We start from the raw sequence: 18,751 nt of genomic DNA on the forward strand, positions 1-18,751 counted from the left end.
TGTGTGTTTGCGTGCGTTTGTTTGTGTGCGTGTGTATGTAGGTCCTACAGTCCCACATGCATAAAGAGATAGAGTCCAGTAAGCAGACCTTCACAGCGTATGACCTTGTAAAGACCAAAGGCATGAGACGGATATCAATCTGCCTGGTAGCTGTATGGTAAGAAAACAATGGCATATATTTAGGGCATACATTTTGTTGGTTTGCTGTATGGTTATGGGTTTTTGCTTGTTTCGAAATATACACAAATGGCCAAAATATACATTATATTCTATAGTTCTATTCTGGACTCTTGTATTGGAGAAATGTGATTTTAAAGGAAATATGTCTATCCATCTATTGCCAGGGAAATTTGTGAATGGAGGTGGTAATCACACAATCTTTTTTTTTTTTGGGAAAGAAGGCAGTAGCTAGCATATAAAAGCATACAGGAAATAGTATCTGATATCCAGGAAATCACTTAGTGGAACCAGGAAATTGCATACAGTATCCAAGAGAATAGTATCCAGGAAGGTTTTTTTTCATTACTATGAAGTACTTTCAAGTTACATAGCCTACTCTCAGAATCTAATATCCAGGAACTAGTATGCTGTATGATTTTCTTCTTTCTTGCCTAGGTTTTCTACCAGTTTTGCATATTATGGTCTGGCTATGGACCTACAGAAGTTTGGGGTAAGTTTTTTTATTTGTCAATATCTCAAACACAATTCAATTCCAATTCAAAATCCAAGACTGAACAGGAACCTCCCTTTTTGCTGCATGTTGTATATTTAGGCATTGTTTATACTAGAAGGGTGGCACCGACCTACACAGGGACCATGAGTTGTCCCTGACTTGCAGAGACGATGTAAGTCAGGAACGATGCAAGTTGGGAATGTATGCCACACTCGTTTATACAAGACTAGTTGTACTAGTTGTTAGAGTACCCAGAGCGATACACACTACCATGCGACCGATCGACTAAATATGGAGATACGGGAATCTCCATATTTGGAGTTCTAATGGAGATTCATTGTACACGCTACCACTTATACTTGGTGGAAACGTGACGCAAAGCTGGACTACGGCCAATCCGTGAAGCCGATGGGTTGTCCAATCAGGGACTGAATTTCTGTGTCTGTGGAGGGTGTAAGCGTGTAAGCCGGTGCCCAGGACTCACCCTGATGGATGAATTTTAACTTCTTTTCTTTTAACCACATAAACCCTGCGTACGTAGCCTTCGCTGACTGAGGTCAGACAGGGGTCTATCCTTGGCCTCTTCCTTCTTCCATCCCTCTCCACCAAATCTCTTCCCCGAAAATAGCCGATGTACATCCTCACAAGCTGTCACATTGTGATGCATTGTGAACTCTAAAACGGTTTACAATAGATATTTATTTTTAAATGGGTACTGGATAAAAGGTAAAAATGTTATAAAATAAGGATGGGTCATTATGGATTTATTCAACATGACAATCTTTTAATGTCCATTGGCTCATTCCTTAAAATAACAATATATACAATAATTTCATCCCATTGGTTCATTTGGCAGGTGAACATCTACCTCATGCAGATAATCTTTGGTGCTGTGGATTTTCCTGCCAAGCTGTTTGCACTGGGCATGCTCACTTATTTTGGACGACGAGTTACCCAGGCAACCTGCCTCATCTTCTCTGCCATCGTCATCTTCGCTAACATCTTTGTTCCTACAAGTGAGAAACACACATGCATGTCCTGCACGCGCGCACGCACACACACGCACACACACACACACACACACACACACACACACACACACACACACACACACACACACACACACACACACACACACACACACACACACACACACACACACACACACACACACACACACACACACAGTACAGCAAACAAACTTGTGTCATTATTAAAGGTGCAGTAAGTTAAAAGTTAAAATATATCTTTATGTCTGAAGAATGTGGGACCAATGTGACCCATAAGTTGTGCACAATGTGTTCATCTCTTCTCCACTGCTCTCGCGTCGTCAGGCATGCAGACCACCAGGACAGCTATGGCCTGTATAGGGAAAGCTTTCACCTCTGCCTCATTCACCTGCGTGTACCTCTTCACTGGAGAGCTTTACCCTACTGTTATCAGGTACATCTCATGTGTATAGGGGCTACTTGAGAAGCATAAATAAATAAAATAAATAAAATAAATAAAATAAATAAAATAAATAAAATAAATAAAATAAATAAAATAAATAAAATAAATAAAATAAATAAAATAAATAAAATAAATAAAATAAATAAAATAAATAAAATAAATAAAATAGATAAAATAAATAATTGAACTAACTTTTTGGGTGGCTTAAATTTGATGAGAGATTGAATTCAAACCACTGTTTGTTACATTGCCTATTCTATTTTATATTTCTAGACAGACAGGGATGGGGTTTGTGTCGACCATGTCACGGATTGGCAGTATGGCAGCTCCTGCTGTACTCATATTGGATGAGGTATGACTACTAGCACACACAAGTAGCCTAATAAACAAACTATATAACTAACAAGTGGCTAATTCATATCACCAACTTTACATAATAATTCTGTTTCTCCCAGGTGTTCCCAGCACTTCCCAGTGTGGTGTATGGCGGGGCTGCAATGATAGCTGGGGTATTCGCCTGTTTCCTACCTGAGACTCTCGATATCCCCCTCCCTGACACCATAGAGGATGTGGAGGAGAGATGGTATGCTAATGATGTTAGCACTAGCATTGTTTTATCATGTAAAATGAGTATTATTATCTGCAAGTTACTTAACTCACAAGCTAGGAAACTATGTTATAACTATGTTATAGGAATACTTTGGATGTCCTATTCCCATGCAAAATTTAAATAAGCCACCCCTCCACATCAGTGGAAGGCAGATGTGTCTTCTAACCTACTTAGTTACTTTGGTGGATTATATGGAGCATCAGCTGTGTAAGAAAATCTGTTTGATTGTCTGTCTGTCTGTCTGTCTGTCTGTCTGTCTGTCTGTCTGTCTGTCTGTCTGTCTGTCTGTCTGTCTGTCGGTTTGAGTGTAGGTACACAACAAAACCAGACGAGTGGCAGCAGCAAGGCGAGGCCTTGAAGGAGGGTGTGGTTTCCAAAGAGGATGCGGTTACTAAGGAGAGCGTGGCCTTGAAAGACTTGAAGGATGGAGAAGGGACTGGACTCAATGCACTCTGACCAATCAGAAGCACTCCCCATACAAAATAATAATAATAATAATAATGGAATAGGGGCTTCTGGACTGACCGATTATGTCGGCGATTCAATCAGTTAAAAAGAACATTGGTTTTAAAGATCATATAAATGGGATTACGTTAATATGATTATGATTACAGTTAATGGTAATGAACTGCGTTATGTCCAACCTGGCAGTATAGGTAACTGGATTACAATTCATTGTAATCCAGTTACTGAAAGAGCAACTTAACACAAAAAGAAATATATATATATGTTTTTTGAATGCATATGTCACTTGATACTGCTATAGCAGTTGATTGTTTATTACATTATCAAGTATATTTATTGCAAAAGCACAGGTCTCCCATTATCTGCACAATTCACAGAGGTTAAAGGGGGGCATATCTAAAGCTAATACAAGGTATTAAGTTGCTCTTTAAAGACATACAGATATGAGATAGTAGATTACTTGTTTGATTACTCAGAAACTCTTGAAGGGAAAACTCATTTTGTCACACAATAATGAACACATGTGTAACTTGCTTAGCAAACAAAACGACAAAAAAATGATTTGGACAATATTTTTATTTGATGTCAAAATATTGATTTTGGTCTGCTTTGGGCTATTTTATATTAATTGAAATCTTGGCTGTCATAATATTGTTTCTCCCCAATTTACATATAGGAAATATAGCTTCAGTTCTTTTGCTTGAAATGATAGGGTGATGTGATGGTTGAGAATGATTTAAACTTCACATTTCACATTTTAAACCAACATCTACCATACATCTACAGCTATACTATGCTTTTGGTGTCTACTTGCTTTCAATCTTTCCCCCTCCCCTCCCCCTTGCTTTCTATACATAAGTCCCAGTCTGAAGTATAGAAAGCGTGTTAAATAAACGTACTGTGGGAGAGCCGAGTGTCCAGCTCATACGTGAGGTTGGGATTACATTTTTTCAAAGTCAGAGTTGTTGATGGTTGATTTGTAATTAGATATACTGTATCTATTCTATAATATTAAATATTGACATTGGAAAATTACATTTGAATATGAATGTGTTTTCATGATGAACTGATAGCAGAGAAAGTCACATTTGACACTTTAAATAATAGCATATAATAACGATAGCTAATGACATTCAAAATGCAGTCTGTAAATTGCAATAAGATGACTGAGAATGACCATAGAGCCACCAGTTCAATTCTGCTGAATATTTTGCAGACTTCTCTCTGGAAGAATTGCTGTAAATAAAATGTACTCCTTCTACAGTCAGCTTGTAACAGCTACTGTATGAAAATGCAACACATTATTTATAATCTAAAATGTATTCTTTAATCAAACAACAACAAAATAACAGCACTATACAAATCCCATCCAACTTTTTTGGATGACTGGCATCTGGTCAATTCATTGATTACTGCATTGTGAGTAATGCTGAACAAATCTGAAGAGACATGTTTCTTGAGGAATTAATGCATTTATCCATTCATTTTTCCAATAACATTTTTTTTCAATTAAACTGTAGCCTATACAAAATGTTTCATAAATTATAAAAACATTAACTTTTCTCAAGCTTCTGAGAGATAAGTTAATACATTAACACTTACAACTGAAAATGTGTTCATAACATTACACACTATGACTACGACATTGTTTTCCTTTCAAATTCCACTTGGTATGACAGCACACAGAACGCACTAAAATTATCCATTACAAAGTACAAACAGAAGAACTTCAGAAATCTTTGACACAGACAGATTCTCATGCATGGTCTGAATAAAAAGGCATTAAAGGCCAACTTGCATGTTAACAGCTATATTTCATAAATATATGGTCAGTAGTGTTGGCATATGAGTTATTTTTTTTACAGGACACTCAATGAATTCAATTTAATGGAAATAATTATCTCACATTAGAGTTAATTGACCAAACATAGATAATACAAATGTATAGAAAATAGATAATAAAAATAGATTGAAAATAGATAATAAATTAATTTCAGAGAATAAATTGTTAATCTGCCCTAACCCCAACATGTATTTTCATGTAAGCTATTGCATATTTCTTTTGACTCAAACATGTGTTAAAAAATATTTTTTTGCTAAACTTAACTGATTACGAAAGCGTGTTGGAGATTCAGCCATAACATTAAATGTAGATGTGTTTTATGAGGACGGTAGACATGAGGGCAGAACAACTAGTGTGCTTCCCTCCGACGGGTCAGTCAAGAGGACGAAGAGGACGAAGAGGAGGAAGAACGTCTGATGTGGGCGATCCAGTCGGTGAACTGAGAAACGAGGGCATAGACGCCAGGTCTCTGAGGGCGCCCACAGCCAACCCCAAAAGACGTTACACCTGTTGGGATGTTTCAGTTAAACGGATTCAGTTGATTCAAATTTCAAACATTTTGTTGTAAGTAAAATAATTGACGTTGCAGAAAATTGTAAATATTGTGTTATTTTTAAAATACTGTAAAAGCAAGTTTTCCTCAGGGTCTCTACATAAGGTGCCATTGGATATTGTTAAAGGAGGAGATAGGAGGTAAAGCCTTATGTTTCTTTTAGAAATAAATGTGTTTTTAAGAGCTGATGATATGCCTGTAGTAGCCTACATGCCAAATTAACCTCACTGTTTCAAACACAGTGAGGTTTATGTATACACAAAAAGCTATGCATTTGGACCATTATGAGTTAAGAATTAAGAGTTAAGTAAGCCTGCTGTCATCCGGAGCAAAATAAGCTTCAATTCTTACAGTTACATGTTACAGAATACAGTGCATGCTGTGTGCGTGCGTGCGTGCGTGCGTGCGTGCGTGCGTGCGTGTGTGCGTGCGTGCGTGCGTATCTGTGTGTCACACACCTGTTAGCAACCAGTGTCCCTTCTCTTCACACATAAGAGGACCCCCAGAGTCTCCCTAGAACACAAAACAAACCAGTAGAAGCAGGATCGTCACAACAAAGTGGTTTGCAACAAACATCAGAATTCAACTAATCTAAAAAAAAACATTTCAAGCAAGCAAGATAAGCCAGCTTAACCTACCAAAAAATCTTAAGCAAAACTAAGTTGGTAGTGTCAACTTAACATAACGTGACAAAGACTAAACTGACTATCTGAGTTCAGATACCTGGCAGGAGTCGACACCTCCCTCGGCGTACCCAGCACACACCATGCTGGTAGTGATGTTGTATTCAGGCAGCTGCTCTTGGCACAGAGCCTGGCTCACCAGAGGAACCTCAGCCTCCTGCAAAACATTAGCTGTGGAGCCTGTCGAGAAAATAACAGAGTTGTGTCTTTGATATAGCATCAGTGGGTTAGCCAACATTTTCCTCAGACACTAGACAAAGCTAAACAAAATGAAATGAAAATATTTAGACACAACTAAGAAATAACAAATTGCTCTATACTGAAAGCTACACGAGAACAAGACAATGATCTAAAAAGGTTTTATTTATATACCGGTATAAATAATCTAAAAAGGTTTTATTTATATACTGGTATATTAAAAAAACGATTTCTTCCCCTGTGGAGCATGAATGCACTCATCAAATATCATGGCAATCAGTCAATTACATCATCAGATATCTACGTGCGAGTTAGACAATTTGGCCTTGGGATAGAGCAGGAGGAAAGGTCAAGAGGGCACTATCAAGGATTGATCCAGGGAGCATGAATGCGCCCAGCAATCCATCCGTCTTTATCTTGTGTGCATTTGGAAGTTGTGACTAAATGAAAAAGGATGCAGTATGGCCATTATCTGGGGAGCATGAAGGTGCAAAGCTAATTCTTCAAAAACGTAATGTCTGGAAATGTAATCTGTTGCATTTACTAGGGATTAGGGAAGAGTCTGTACTTCTGTTAAATCCAGGCCATGGAGATCCAAATTACAGATATTTTTCATCTAGTCAGGGATTCATTCAGACTCAGAGCACCAGGTAAATGCAAGTAAATACAGGGTGTAATAGAAAGGCTGCAGGTGAGTGTCTGCTACTGGAGTTTAGAATTACATTTTAGCACTGCAGCCATTAATTAGTTAAATCCAAGGGCAAATAATTGGCCATCAACCCTGGTCCTCAAGACCCCTTTGTGCTACCTTTTCTGTCCTTTTTCTGAGGGTTAAGCAATTACACCCTCTATACTTAAAAGTCAAATAATACTTAGTTGACCCGGGACGGCTCTATACTTGGTCCGCTCTTTTTACCCTTTACACAAAATGTCTTTGCAGAAAATAACCGATATACAAGTGGCTATTTTCAGTGAATGTTCCCCCCAGAATACGGATGCTAATGTTCAAGTGGTTACATTCATTCACCTGGGGGTCTGATCAGGGAGTAGTTAGACCTGGAACCAGAACTAGTGAATACTTTACTAAATCACACTGATTGAATTATTCTAACCTTGCTCGGCATCCCTCCCCCAGCCAGTGATAAAACACTTCCTTCCTGCTTCAAACAACTGGTCGTCCTGAGGCAGGCAGATAGGCTGGATGTAATCTGAAAACAAACAGAAATCAGTAATGATTTCTTGTCAAGGAAAGACTGTGTTGTAGAGTGTAGGTTTAGAGGGTCTCGGTCAGATCATTGAGAGATTAGGTCACACATAGTCTCGCGTAGCCAGACAACTATTCCACAATCTCTGAATGCTATATAGAGTCTGGAACTACAACTCCCAAAATCTGAGAGAGGAAACTGGCACTTCCGTTCACGAAAATATATTTTAAAATATCTTTACACTTTACTTGTTAATTTCTATTTCTGCTAAGCAGCAAGCTATGTATACTTAGATGATTTGTATTTATATTAGGATACATTTGGGCGACTGTAAAGACGAAACGGAAATGGAGAGGAGGCTCCACATCCGGTTTATATTCTAATCATGATCAGAGCTTCCGAGTCCCATGCAGACTGTATGCCGGAAACATTTGAAAATTGTGGGAGGCAACAGTCTGGTAACGCAAGACTAGGTCACACATGGTGTCCTTGAGCTTGACCCCACTTTGTTCACTCATCTCAGTATAGTCTCTCAGCAGACTGTACTATTTTGGAGGTTCATTGCATGTCATACTTTTGCAATGGAAAAAAGGGTAGAATCTTGATTATGCATTTGGTCATACTGTGTGAGCTGAATTAAGTCCGCTGTCACATTGTGTTACGAGACTATAACCTACATCAGCTGATGTAGGCTAAGCCGCTGCAATGCCTTGCCTTAATAAAACAAAACAGGTGTAGGGACAGTCAAGAACTAAAATGGTAACACCCCCATGCTCCTCACTAGTGAAGTTGATGGGTGTCTGTAAATGCATCATGGCGATGTCTGCCTCCTTGGTTCGCCTGTTGTAGTGTTTGTGCATGATTATCTGATCGACTTGTCGTTTCTGGACATCCGGGGAGTCCGAACCACTGTGGGAGTGTAGACCCAACGCTATAGACCAATATTTGAGATGAATATTCTTCCTGTTGGTGAGAAACGTGAAATGTGTTAGGACTTTATATGGACACAATCGTAGTTTCAAGAGTCCTGCACATTGTCCTGATGGTAGTGGAATGGTCTGCCTTTAAAATATTGTCATTTGTTAATGGAAACATTTAGGTCTGTAATTTAAAGCTGCATTCCATAACTTATTTTTTGTGAATAAAATATTCTGTCATGTGTTATTTTGACCAATCTTTATGGTAGTGTACTAATACAATATAGCCTAACTAACACAACTGCGGTGGGTGTAGTTGGTCTACCTGCCCTTCTATTGAGAAATGTATACTGTGTGGTCGCCTGGTCGGTCATGCAAGTGGTATTGCATGAAGCTCAAAACGCAATTTATCCTCCTCCAAAACTGACTTTTTCTCATGTGGGGGACTTGGGTTCGAATCTCAGGTAGGACAATAAGTTACGGATTGCAGAAGTTTTCAGTTATTATGTCTAAGGTATGTATGTAAGACAAAGGAAGAAAAAGTAAGAAGACAAAATAAACTGAATTTCCTTACCCAAAGACACAGTGTGCTGCGGTCACCAGCCACTCGTTGTCAATCAACGATGCGCCACAGACATGACGGTTTCTCCAATACAGAGAAGCCATCCAGGGCCACGCTCCTTTCTGAGCATCTGTCCCACCCACCACTCTGCTATCAACTGACACAAGAAAAAAAAAAAGATGTTTACACTGTATTTTAATTATTTGAATTAATCTACACTCACATTACACATTTTTTGTTCTAGTAGCATACAATAGGTCAAAGCCATATAAAGAAATGACAACATTTAATTTTTTTGGGCACGGCAATTCCAGCTGGGAGATTCGACACACTGGGAGGTCAATGAGAGCCAGGTGGACAAGCAAGCATATGAACAAAATAATATTGTGAGGTATCTAAAATGCAAAATGGGCAGTATTGCTCTTAAGATACCTAAATACAATTATTCTGTGCACATCAAAAAACAAGGCATGTGGCAATATGGCAATATGTCTTCTTCTATTTTCCTGGACTGATTATTTGACAAAGGTCGCAATCATTAAAATGTCCACCCAGCTCTCATTGACTTTGTGCACTCCATCAAACTTCCAGCTCTAGTTTGCTGTGTTCCTGTGTTTACGTGTTTGATAAATAACACACATGTGTTCAAAATGATGTGCAAAAGGTTTAGTGAACCTGGCATCAGCATTCGTTTTATTACCTTCGCTTTCTTTCTCTCTGTTCTCAGCTGTTGCTTCTCTAGATGATCCACTGTCTCCCAGCTCCATGGAGACCAAACGAACACCACAAGCTAAACACAGGGGCTGTATTTCATTCCTCAGGATAATAAAAATGTGTGACTCAGTAAAAAAAAACATTTTGGATTGCTTTGGATTGTGACTACAGCAGTTTACATGTTCAACAGTTAGTGTAGGAAATCCAGAGAATGATGATGATCTTTATTTATATAGCACCTTTCATCCATAAAATGCAACTCAAAGTTCTTTACACAAAAAACAAAGATCATAAAAACGAGTACATAAAAAGAAGAAGAAATTAAAAAAAAAGCAAGCTTAAAAACTAATAAAAGGAGCAGATAAAATAAAAGACACTCAGAAGAAAAGAGCGGGAGAACACATAACACATCTATCAAATTAGTCATTGAGATAGGTGAGGCAAAAATACATTTAATAATAAACTTTATTTGTATATGTCTTTTGTATATGAGTTAAGATCTCGATAACACTCACGTTGGTTGTCACAGCCCAGTGAAATCACCTGCTCACCAACACAGGTTTCACTATAGTATGGATAGAGGTGAAAAGAATATATTTTAATGTAATATTTACATTTTAACATTTACACTGACTGGAATAATAATAAGAGCTGATTTTCTTAAATTACTTTGTTTTGTATTTAGTTTCTTTGACATGATGCTATTTTCAGGAAAGATCTCTTTTGAGAACCCACCCAAACAAGAACAAGAACAAGAACAAGAACAAGAACAAGAACAAGAACAAGAACAAGAACAAGAACAAGAACAAGAACAAGAACAAGATCAAGAACAAGAACAAGAACAACAACAACAACAACAACAACAACAACAACAAACATTTCTTTAAAGGAGCACTTCTCCCATTTTTATATCTTATATTAATATAAATGGTCCTTGCAGATGCTCATTATAAGATGGCTCACTTTCACACTCTGCCTACCAATGACATCATCATTGGGAGACAATGATAATATAAACTACAGCCTTCCTCTTCCTGAAATAGAAGCCATTGTTCTTGCATTAATAATAATAGTATATTTTTTTAAAGTTTAAAATTACGAAACCTGCCTACTGATGATGTCAGTGGTAGGCAGGTATCTGAACTGTCCACAGCCCTCGTCTGAGACACACACTGCGTTGACAGAAATGGAACCATCTTAAAATGAGCATCGGTAAAGACCAGTTATATGAAGTGGTCCTTTGAAGGTACAAAACTGAATAACATTTTAGAAATGTACCTGACATTAAGCTCCATTGTCCCATTGGCACTGACTTCGATGGTTGCAAAGGGAGAATCCTCTGCCCCTGCTGGAACCAGGTTTGACCTCCCTGCCCTGAAGAGTCAGAAATTATATGAAAATACTGTAAATAGGACATGGGTATTTTTGGGTGAAACTTTCTGATGATGTCTAGTTAGTATAACAGTTATAATGCTTTGAATGATCTGGACTGCACAACATTCAGTACACACGCTCTTACCTGTACCCCAGATAATTGCACATAAAGGGAGAAAGGCTGGTGTTCCAGGCTTGTGCGCAGACCGTGTACAGAGAGCTCTGCTGCTGAACTTGTAGACGTTTGGTACCGTTCACTGACAACATATGGACTGAAACACACAACCTGTTACATCATGTTGTTACAATATTTGTTGTTGTGATGTATTAGATGCAGTAGCATACATGACATGACATATTACATTACATTACATTACATTGTCTTTGATTATTTTTTATTTTTTATTTTTTTGTGTGATTATTTTGCACAGTAGATAAAGACAATGATACAAAGATAATAGCTAAAGCCAATGACACAAAAGTAGAATTTCCATTCTGTACTTTCAAGGCATCGCAGGTTCACACCAAGGCTGATGCTTAGAAAGCCAGGTTCCAAGTAAAAGACTGAGGTGCTGCCATCTAGTGGACATGCAGGATAACTCACCACAGTCCGCTTCATCTGAAGCATCAGGACAGTCAACAACACTGTCACACTGAGCGTTACCATGGATACAATCTCCTGTCTGACACTGGTACTGGCCTGCTGCACAGGGCTCTGTATGGGAGGCACACAATGTGAGACAGGAGAAAAAAGATAGACAGAGAAACAGACTTGCAGAAAGATACACAGACATTGATTACCCACTACAACCATCCTGCCTTTGACTGTTGGCAACTGGAGCCCACTGGGCACTCAGCAGACACATGATAGCCATTGAGAAGTCATAAGTCATTCATCTTCCTCATATAGATTTCCTAGCTGGATTCCAACCAGCAACTCCTTAGTTAGCAGCACATGTATATCTAAACTCTATGCTGCAGTGTTTCACATCAGTCTGTACAACTACCTGGTGACCCCAGGTTTAAACCAGAGGTGAAGTTGGCGCTGAATCCTCTGCCATATCCGGAGCTGTCAGAATAGAACCTCACTGTCATCTGATTGGTTAAGGAGATCAGGTCGGGGAAGGGTTTTTCACTGCCAGTGAACACACCTGGGTAAAAGAATTGTGCTTATAATGTAACTTTTTATCTGTATTGCTTTTTTCTCTACCTGTATTGTAAATTGAGTACGCTCCCTACAATCAAAGATCAGGTGCATTGTGGGTAAAGAAATGTGTGGTAAAAAAACAATCTCCCTCACCGAGTAATTCTGAGTTGCTGTCAGAGGTCCCGTCACGGACCTCAACCATGTCATAGGTTGCTTCCACATCAAAGTCCAGGAAGTGGAGCTGGATGTTCCAGCCTTCCCTCGCGTGAAGTGTCCACAGGCCTACAAGAACACATTAGAATACGTCATGTTTTAATACTCTTTCCGTCTTCTCAGTACTCAAGTGGGTTCTTCTATTTGTTTTATGCAGGCTGGCGGTTTCCTCAGCACCTAGAGAGTGCACTCTTGAGACATAGAACACACTGGGAAGTGTTACGTCAGATTTTCACATGTCCTGCTCACTATTACCACTATACCATAGGATACAATTGGTGAAGTTGCCCCGTAACACTGGACTGCACCAACAGAGGTTACATACAGTGGGCCAGGGATTCTCCAACTTTTTAATTTCAAGGGCCCCCAGTTTGGTATGCATTAGGCCATGGGGCCCCACAACTCTGAGTTACCTATAAGGATCTCCTATCTATCAACCAATTAGCTGGAGCCCCCTCCCCACATTGAGAACCACTGCAGTAGGCAACAGTTACGTAAAGACTATGGTTGTAATAGCCAGTTTCCTGTTGTGATGGTGCATAACTGAAGGAACATAGAGCAATATATTGATTCACATACACTTAGCTTTGTCTCCATAGGAGTGTGGGTAATTTGGGGTTGTGAATGTTGAGTTGGGCTCCCAGAGGTCAAAAGGTCCTCCACAGTCCGCTGGGCAGAGACAAACACAAAAAAACGTTGGGAGGATTACCTTTACAATGTAATGAATTAGAAATTCCTGATTACCTTCTTAGAATTTGTAACCCATAATGTATGAATGAATTGTCAGATTTATCTATCTATCTATCTATCCAACTATCCATCCATCCAGCAGCTACATACGTGGCATAGGGGGGGGTGTAGTGGGGATGGGGACTGGGGTTGGTTGTGGGGGTCCTTCACCACAGGGGCCCCCGGTCAAGCTCAGGTCATCCAGAGCAATATCGTTCCTCATGCCCCCTTTCTTCAGAGCCTCAAACACAACCTGATAGAAACACACCAGTGAGTCAGGTTCTTTCTCATAAATAGAACAGTGAAGAGGCAAGGCAAGGCTAGTTTATTTCTATGGCACAATTCAACAACAAGGCAATTCAAAGTGTTTACAACGTTAAGCAAAGGAAACACATTAGGAGCATTTGAATTCAGTAAAAAGGAAGAACTTTAATATAATATATAATACGAAATACATAATAGGAAACAATTATTACTACACATTAAGAAAGGCCATTAGAATTACAGTAAAAACAAACAAAGTAACAGAAGAGAGAGAGAGAGAGAAATTAGGCTAGAGATGGTGTAGCATTATTCTTACAGTTGTTTTAGAGCCAGGAAGCTCTGCTGTACTGACCGTGATCTCTGTCGTGTAGTTGAGGGTGACCTGGCCATAGTTCCAGTTATCGCCATAGTTACCATCTTTCTGAAACACTAAGGTAGTAGTCACAGGCTTGACCTGGACTTCCGGCACTGTCCTCCCCACGACCAAAACTCGGAGACGATGGACATCCTCTCCAAACATGTGGTACCTGCCGTGGGGAAATAGAATTCCTCTAAAAGAGTGTGATCTTTAATATTCCAAACTAAATTTAGATGAAATGTGTGTGTATGTTTTTACCAGAACTTCAGACACATGGACTGAGTGGGCGTGGTCAGTGGTAGGCTATGGATCCGGAAGCTTCTCTCCCATTGGCCAGGGCTCGGTTGAGTGACAACGTAATAACCTGAGTGTGGTCATGATGAGAGGTTTTATATATTAATTCACAATAATATTATGAGTAGTAGCATAGAAGTAGTACTGCGGCTATGCAATAGGTTAATATTGAATATGATATGATGAAATCATGCCATACTTACACAAACAAATCCTAAAATAACCAACCTGAGATATTCCCTAGTGTATGGTCAACATTTGGCCCAGTGAAGGGTGGGAAGCTTGGACCGTAGGTTCGAATCCAATCACCATCATCCTCAGGATCTTGCCTCCAGAAACACATGCCTTGCTCAAAGGAACAGCTCACTTTCTCTTCATCTGGAAACAACATACCAGTTTATATGAGTGGAGTTGTTATCCACTGAACACCATGGTTAGATACAGGAACACACGCATTTAAGCTCAGAGTGTTGGTTTTACTGGAGAGGTTGGTGGTGTTGGCTGCACTGAAGGTGGCCTTGAATCCTGGGAGATTGTTGAATTCATCGGAGGAAAACTCCACAGTCGATTGGTCGGACATCAGCCACACTGTCCCTGGGGGAGAGGAGCCTGACAACACAGCTGAAAACACAAGTCAGAGGTCACATTCAAGAGGACAGTTGTGGTCACTTGTTCAGTTAATAATTATGTAACAGTGTGATTTGGTGCAGTGGTTCTCAAACCTTTTCATGTCACGGACCCCCGAATTGATATGTATTTGGCGGCAGACCCACATCTGAAAATATTTTGTGCCAGGGACCTCCATACAAGATTCTATATTCTAACTTTCAAGATTTTCAAATAGCTGATAGGGTTGAAGTGATTAAACTGATGTTGATGACAATTTAACTAATTTAGCTGGGGACCCCCTAGAACCCCCTCAAGTACCCCTGGGGGTCCCCAGAACCACACTTTGAGAACCACTGAATTAGTGAATACATTTATGATATATTTTGTAACTGGCATGGTTAACAAGAGCATGCACAAATGCAACTGTAGAATAAGCTGCAGTTTATTGACTACTGACAATTAAAAGCTATACTAATAAGGAATGTAAGGGATCCATAGCGCCAAGACAATGATATAACATACACCCCTGTGTCCCTTTTATGATACAGAAGTGCTAAGTTAAGAAGAGCTATGACGAGCACCTACAAAGTTTGTAAAAAGAAGACTGGAACATTTATCACCATCTAAGTAGTATTTGAATTGATATTGATACTTTTACAATGGTAATGTTACAGTGTGTATTTGACCATTAAATCCAGACTTACTGACAAGATGTTTTGATGAACCAACACCCTCATACAGTCTCAGTGTGTCAGTCTCCTCCTCCGTTTGAAATACATGGAAGTTCATCTTTACAGAGAGCCCTTTCTCCACTCTGAAATGAACACACTTTAATAGTCATGGTTCTCCAGACCCGGGATAGAAAGTAGAAAAGAAAAGATTCTTCATGACTATAGGCTACTACTTTTTACTTTTTCCCCCAGAAATGATTTAGAAAAAAAAATGTTTTTTTATTTTGAAAATCTTTAAAAATAATAATGAAATTAAAAAAGTTGTAGGAAATGTTTTAATTACAAATGTACTCACGACCCATAAAAATGGGCCCAGAGTCCCGACCCACTGTTTGGGAAACACTGATAGGATATAGGCTGTCTTGCCAGTAATTGAGCTACCGTATGATCCAGCGACAGATGGTGCTGCTGTTATAAGGAAGAGGGAAGTTTGATGAATGGAATGAGCCTGTGGGTCCAAGGAGGAGGAACTGTCCGTCACAGGTGGTGGCTGTGGAGAGTTGAGTTGAGGACGTGAACATTTTTATTTGGAAACAATACATTTTTATAAAAAATGTAATAAATAAAGTTTGTTTATTCACCACAGAGACTGGCTTCTTCATCAGAACCATTGGGACAATCCTCAACTCCATCACAGAACTGAGCAGTGGGAATGCAGCTAGAGCCGTCTCCACAAGCCATCTGGTACGGTGAACAAGTGACTGAGGGAGCTGTGAACACGAAAGAATATCATGAAATACTGCCTAAACCGTACTACTTTACATTTACCTTTAAATGTCTATCATCAATATTACAGGCAATTAATGTTAACATGTTTCAAAGCCCAAGATAGTTGATACAAATATTCAATTGTGCCTAGAATGGTTATGTATGATAGAGAAGTGGTAGTGAAAGATTAGGCTAGCTTACCTTCTAGTAACTATAAGCTAATCTTATTTCACTACTTAACCACAAAAATATTTGTTATGCTTTCTTTAAATGCATTAAAATGTTGAACCCCCCCCCCCCCCCCATCAAAGATTTTCCAGGTTTTCAAAAATATCAATAATAGTAAAAATAGCCTATCTACTAGGTTTCTATCAAGTCTTGTTCTCCTAGTCTTTTACCTGATGATGTAGAGGTTGTGGTTGCAACTACGGTTGGTTCAACTGTTGTCATCTCTTCTTGTGCTAAATAAAACAAATAAGTTCACTTCATCAGCTCTTTGCACTCAAAAACACCCTTAAAACACACTGGAGTACATACATGCTACATGCATATTCAAAAGTACACATTATAAAGTTTTATTTTATTATATCATTGAATTTCTGTATTAAAATAAATACAAATAAACACTGGAGCACATGCTACAATTGCCAAGCTCCCTTGCACTCAAAACTACGCTTAAAACACACCATCAGTATGGCAAGTTCAGTCAAATGTGAATTTACAAACTTAGTCTTTAAAGACTATTACATGTTATTTCAATGTAAACAATTTCAAGTGGTAGAGATCGAGGAGCGGAATAGCCTTGCATTTGAAATTCTTATAGACTGTGAGTGTATATTTTGTTCTGTATTTATCCTGCCTTGCTCTAACATACTATATATTTTCTCAGTACTGAAAAGCACCTTGACCAACATTCTATGTATAAAAGGTACTGTAAAAATAAAGTTGTGTTAGGTGTATTCAGCCTTGTTGACTCAATGTTAAAGTGATCCCTGCAGATATGAGGACATGAGGCCTACATATGCTAAGTATCTTAGTAGTATGTTATTTATACAGATGCTATGTTTGATGTTTACCTGTTGATTTTGAAGATTTTGGGGACGCACGCATGCAATGACGCACATAGCTTTGTTTATTTGTTTATTGGATGATAATAATAATAATTATTATTGTTGTTGTTCTTATTGTTCTCACTAAGGTTGTGTTAACAGGATGTTTATCATTATCGTTTATCATGTATCCACACAGTACCTGAGATTTGGATACTGTTGACGTCAACCACCAAGGATCCATTGCCAGGGTTGCGGAGGCCCGCCACCAGCTGTTCCTCTGCCTCCTTCACATCAACAGGCTGATGGAACCACAGGTTAAAGCTCACCACCACGCTACCCTTACTGTTGACAGATCAATAGATATATTGATAGATAGAATTAAATGGACAGTCACAGATCAACCAATAACAAGCAGAATCAGAATCAAAAGAATTGCTTTACCTGAATTCCAAAACCTGACATGCTTTGAAGGCGTCATCGAGGGAACTGTAACGGTACACCTCTGATACCTGAGAGCAATGATAAGCTCATTACTTCATGTTGAAATATAGAAAATGTACAGGTTAAAACATAGATGAAATCAAATTTTCATATAATTTCTTCATTCATCAAGACAGTTTATGACAAAAAGAAATAAAGGAAAGAATTTGGTAGACATCACATCCTAAGGATAAGGTTAAACCATAACCCTTACCAGCCGTTGGACATCAAATGCAAGGGATTTAAACTGGAGGCTGGAGGTGTTTTTGAGCTCCTCTGTGTAGACGGTTCCTTCCTTTATCACCATCCGACCACTCATGACTGCCTCAGGGGCCTCTGTATAAAGAATTAGAATTTTCTAAATTAATTCAGCATTCAAACACATTCAAGGATTTTATTGTAAATCCAATGCTTATTATTTATTCATTATTTATTCTTATTACATACTGACCTTTGGGCTGCAGAATGAGTGAGAGTGCAATGATAAGCCCCACGCAGACCACCAGCAGTGCAGCACACACAACACTCAGCCCCACCTCCATGGACGAGCATCGCTTCTTTCCACAACTCATTGTTCACTAGCCGCACATATAGATTGAAAATATACACAAAAATATATTTAGGAAAAAGATCTATACTAGGACATATATTTGAGAGGACAAAATATATCTTGCATATATTGTGGTGAAACTAAATAAACTATTTGCAGAGTCCAAATAGCCTATATATTTTCAAATTGTATATCTTCAAATATATCTATTTTTGTTCTCCTCAAAGGCCAGGAAGCCAGGGTGAATCCCCAGACTGCCCTCCATGCTACCATGAAACTATACCCGTGACCAAGGCAGCCCTGACAACATTGCAGCGGCCTGCATCAGAAGGCTGTTGGCGTACTGGAGAGCTGCCACATGAAAACC

The 18,751-nt window shown here is 38.9% G+C and overlaps 2 protein-coding genes across 3 annotated transcripts in view; one reads left to right on the forward strand and one right to left on the reverse strand.

The window, feature by feature from the left end:
• The window catches only part of oatx (organic anion transporter X), a 16,059-nt gene extending 11,926 nt beyond the window's left edge, over nt 1-4,133 (forward strand). The window contains exons 9-15 of one of the 2 annotated variants that reach the window (XR_014601947.1): nt 42-157; nt 616-670; nt 1,530-1,689; nt 2,008-2,116; nt 2,403-2,477; nt 2,581-2,708; nt 3,047-3,184. Coding sequence is in view for 1 of the 2 variants with exons in the window: in XM_084073969.1 (XP_083930095.1) it covers nt 42-157; nt 616-670; nt 1,530-1,689; nt 2,008-2,116; nt 2,399-2,477; nt 2,581-2,708; nt 3,047-3,191 (792 nt within the window). In the remaining variant the exon portion in view is untranslated. Of the gene's footprint in view, nt 1-41; nt 158-615; nt 671-1,529; nt 1,690-2,007; nt 2,117-2,398; nt 2,478-2,580; nt 2,709-3,046 lie in introns of both variants that reach the window. The other variant, XM_084073969.1, reaches the window with a different exon arrangement.
• Nucleotides 4,134-5,419: 1,286 nt separating this feature from the next.
• tmprss15 (transmembrane serine protease 15) lies at nt 5,420-18,424 on the reverse strand (the record flags this gene model as incomplete). Its single annotated transcript, XM_084074262.1, has 26 exons — nt 18,286-18,424; nt 18,049-18,170; nt 17,796-17,863; nt 17,554-17,696; nt 16,701-16,763; nt 16,176-16,304; nt 15,976-16,084; nt 15,568-15,677; nt 14,735-14,875; nt 14,483-14,632; nt 14,219-14,324; nt 13,955-14,129; nt 13,450-13,591; nt 13,189-13,278; nt 12,550-12,678; nt 12,257-12,400; nt 11,854-11,964; nt 11,395-11,506; nt 11,154-11,249; nt 9,837-9,922; nt 9,174-9,318; nt 8,464-8,645; nt 7,590-7,685; nt 6,320-6,459; nt 6,055-6,109; nt 5,420-5,550 (listed from the first exon to the last, which is right to left on the reverse strand). The coding sequence occupies exons 1-26, from the start codon at nt 18,404-18,406 to the stop codon at nt 5,420-5,422; spliced, it is 3,096 nt and encodes a 1,031-aa protein (XP_083930388.1). The 5' UTR covers nt 18,407-18,424.
• Between the last annotated feature and the right edge of the window lie 327 nt (nt 18,425-18,751).

The sequence above is a fragment of the Gymnoscopelus microlampas genome (genome assembly GCF_963454915.1).
Source record: "Gymnoscopelus microlampas genome assembly, chromosome: 12".
Taxonomy (NCBI): Eukaryota; Metazoa; Chordata; class Actinopteri; order Myctophiformes; family Myctophidae; genus Gymnoscopelus; species Gymnoscopelus microlampas.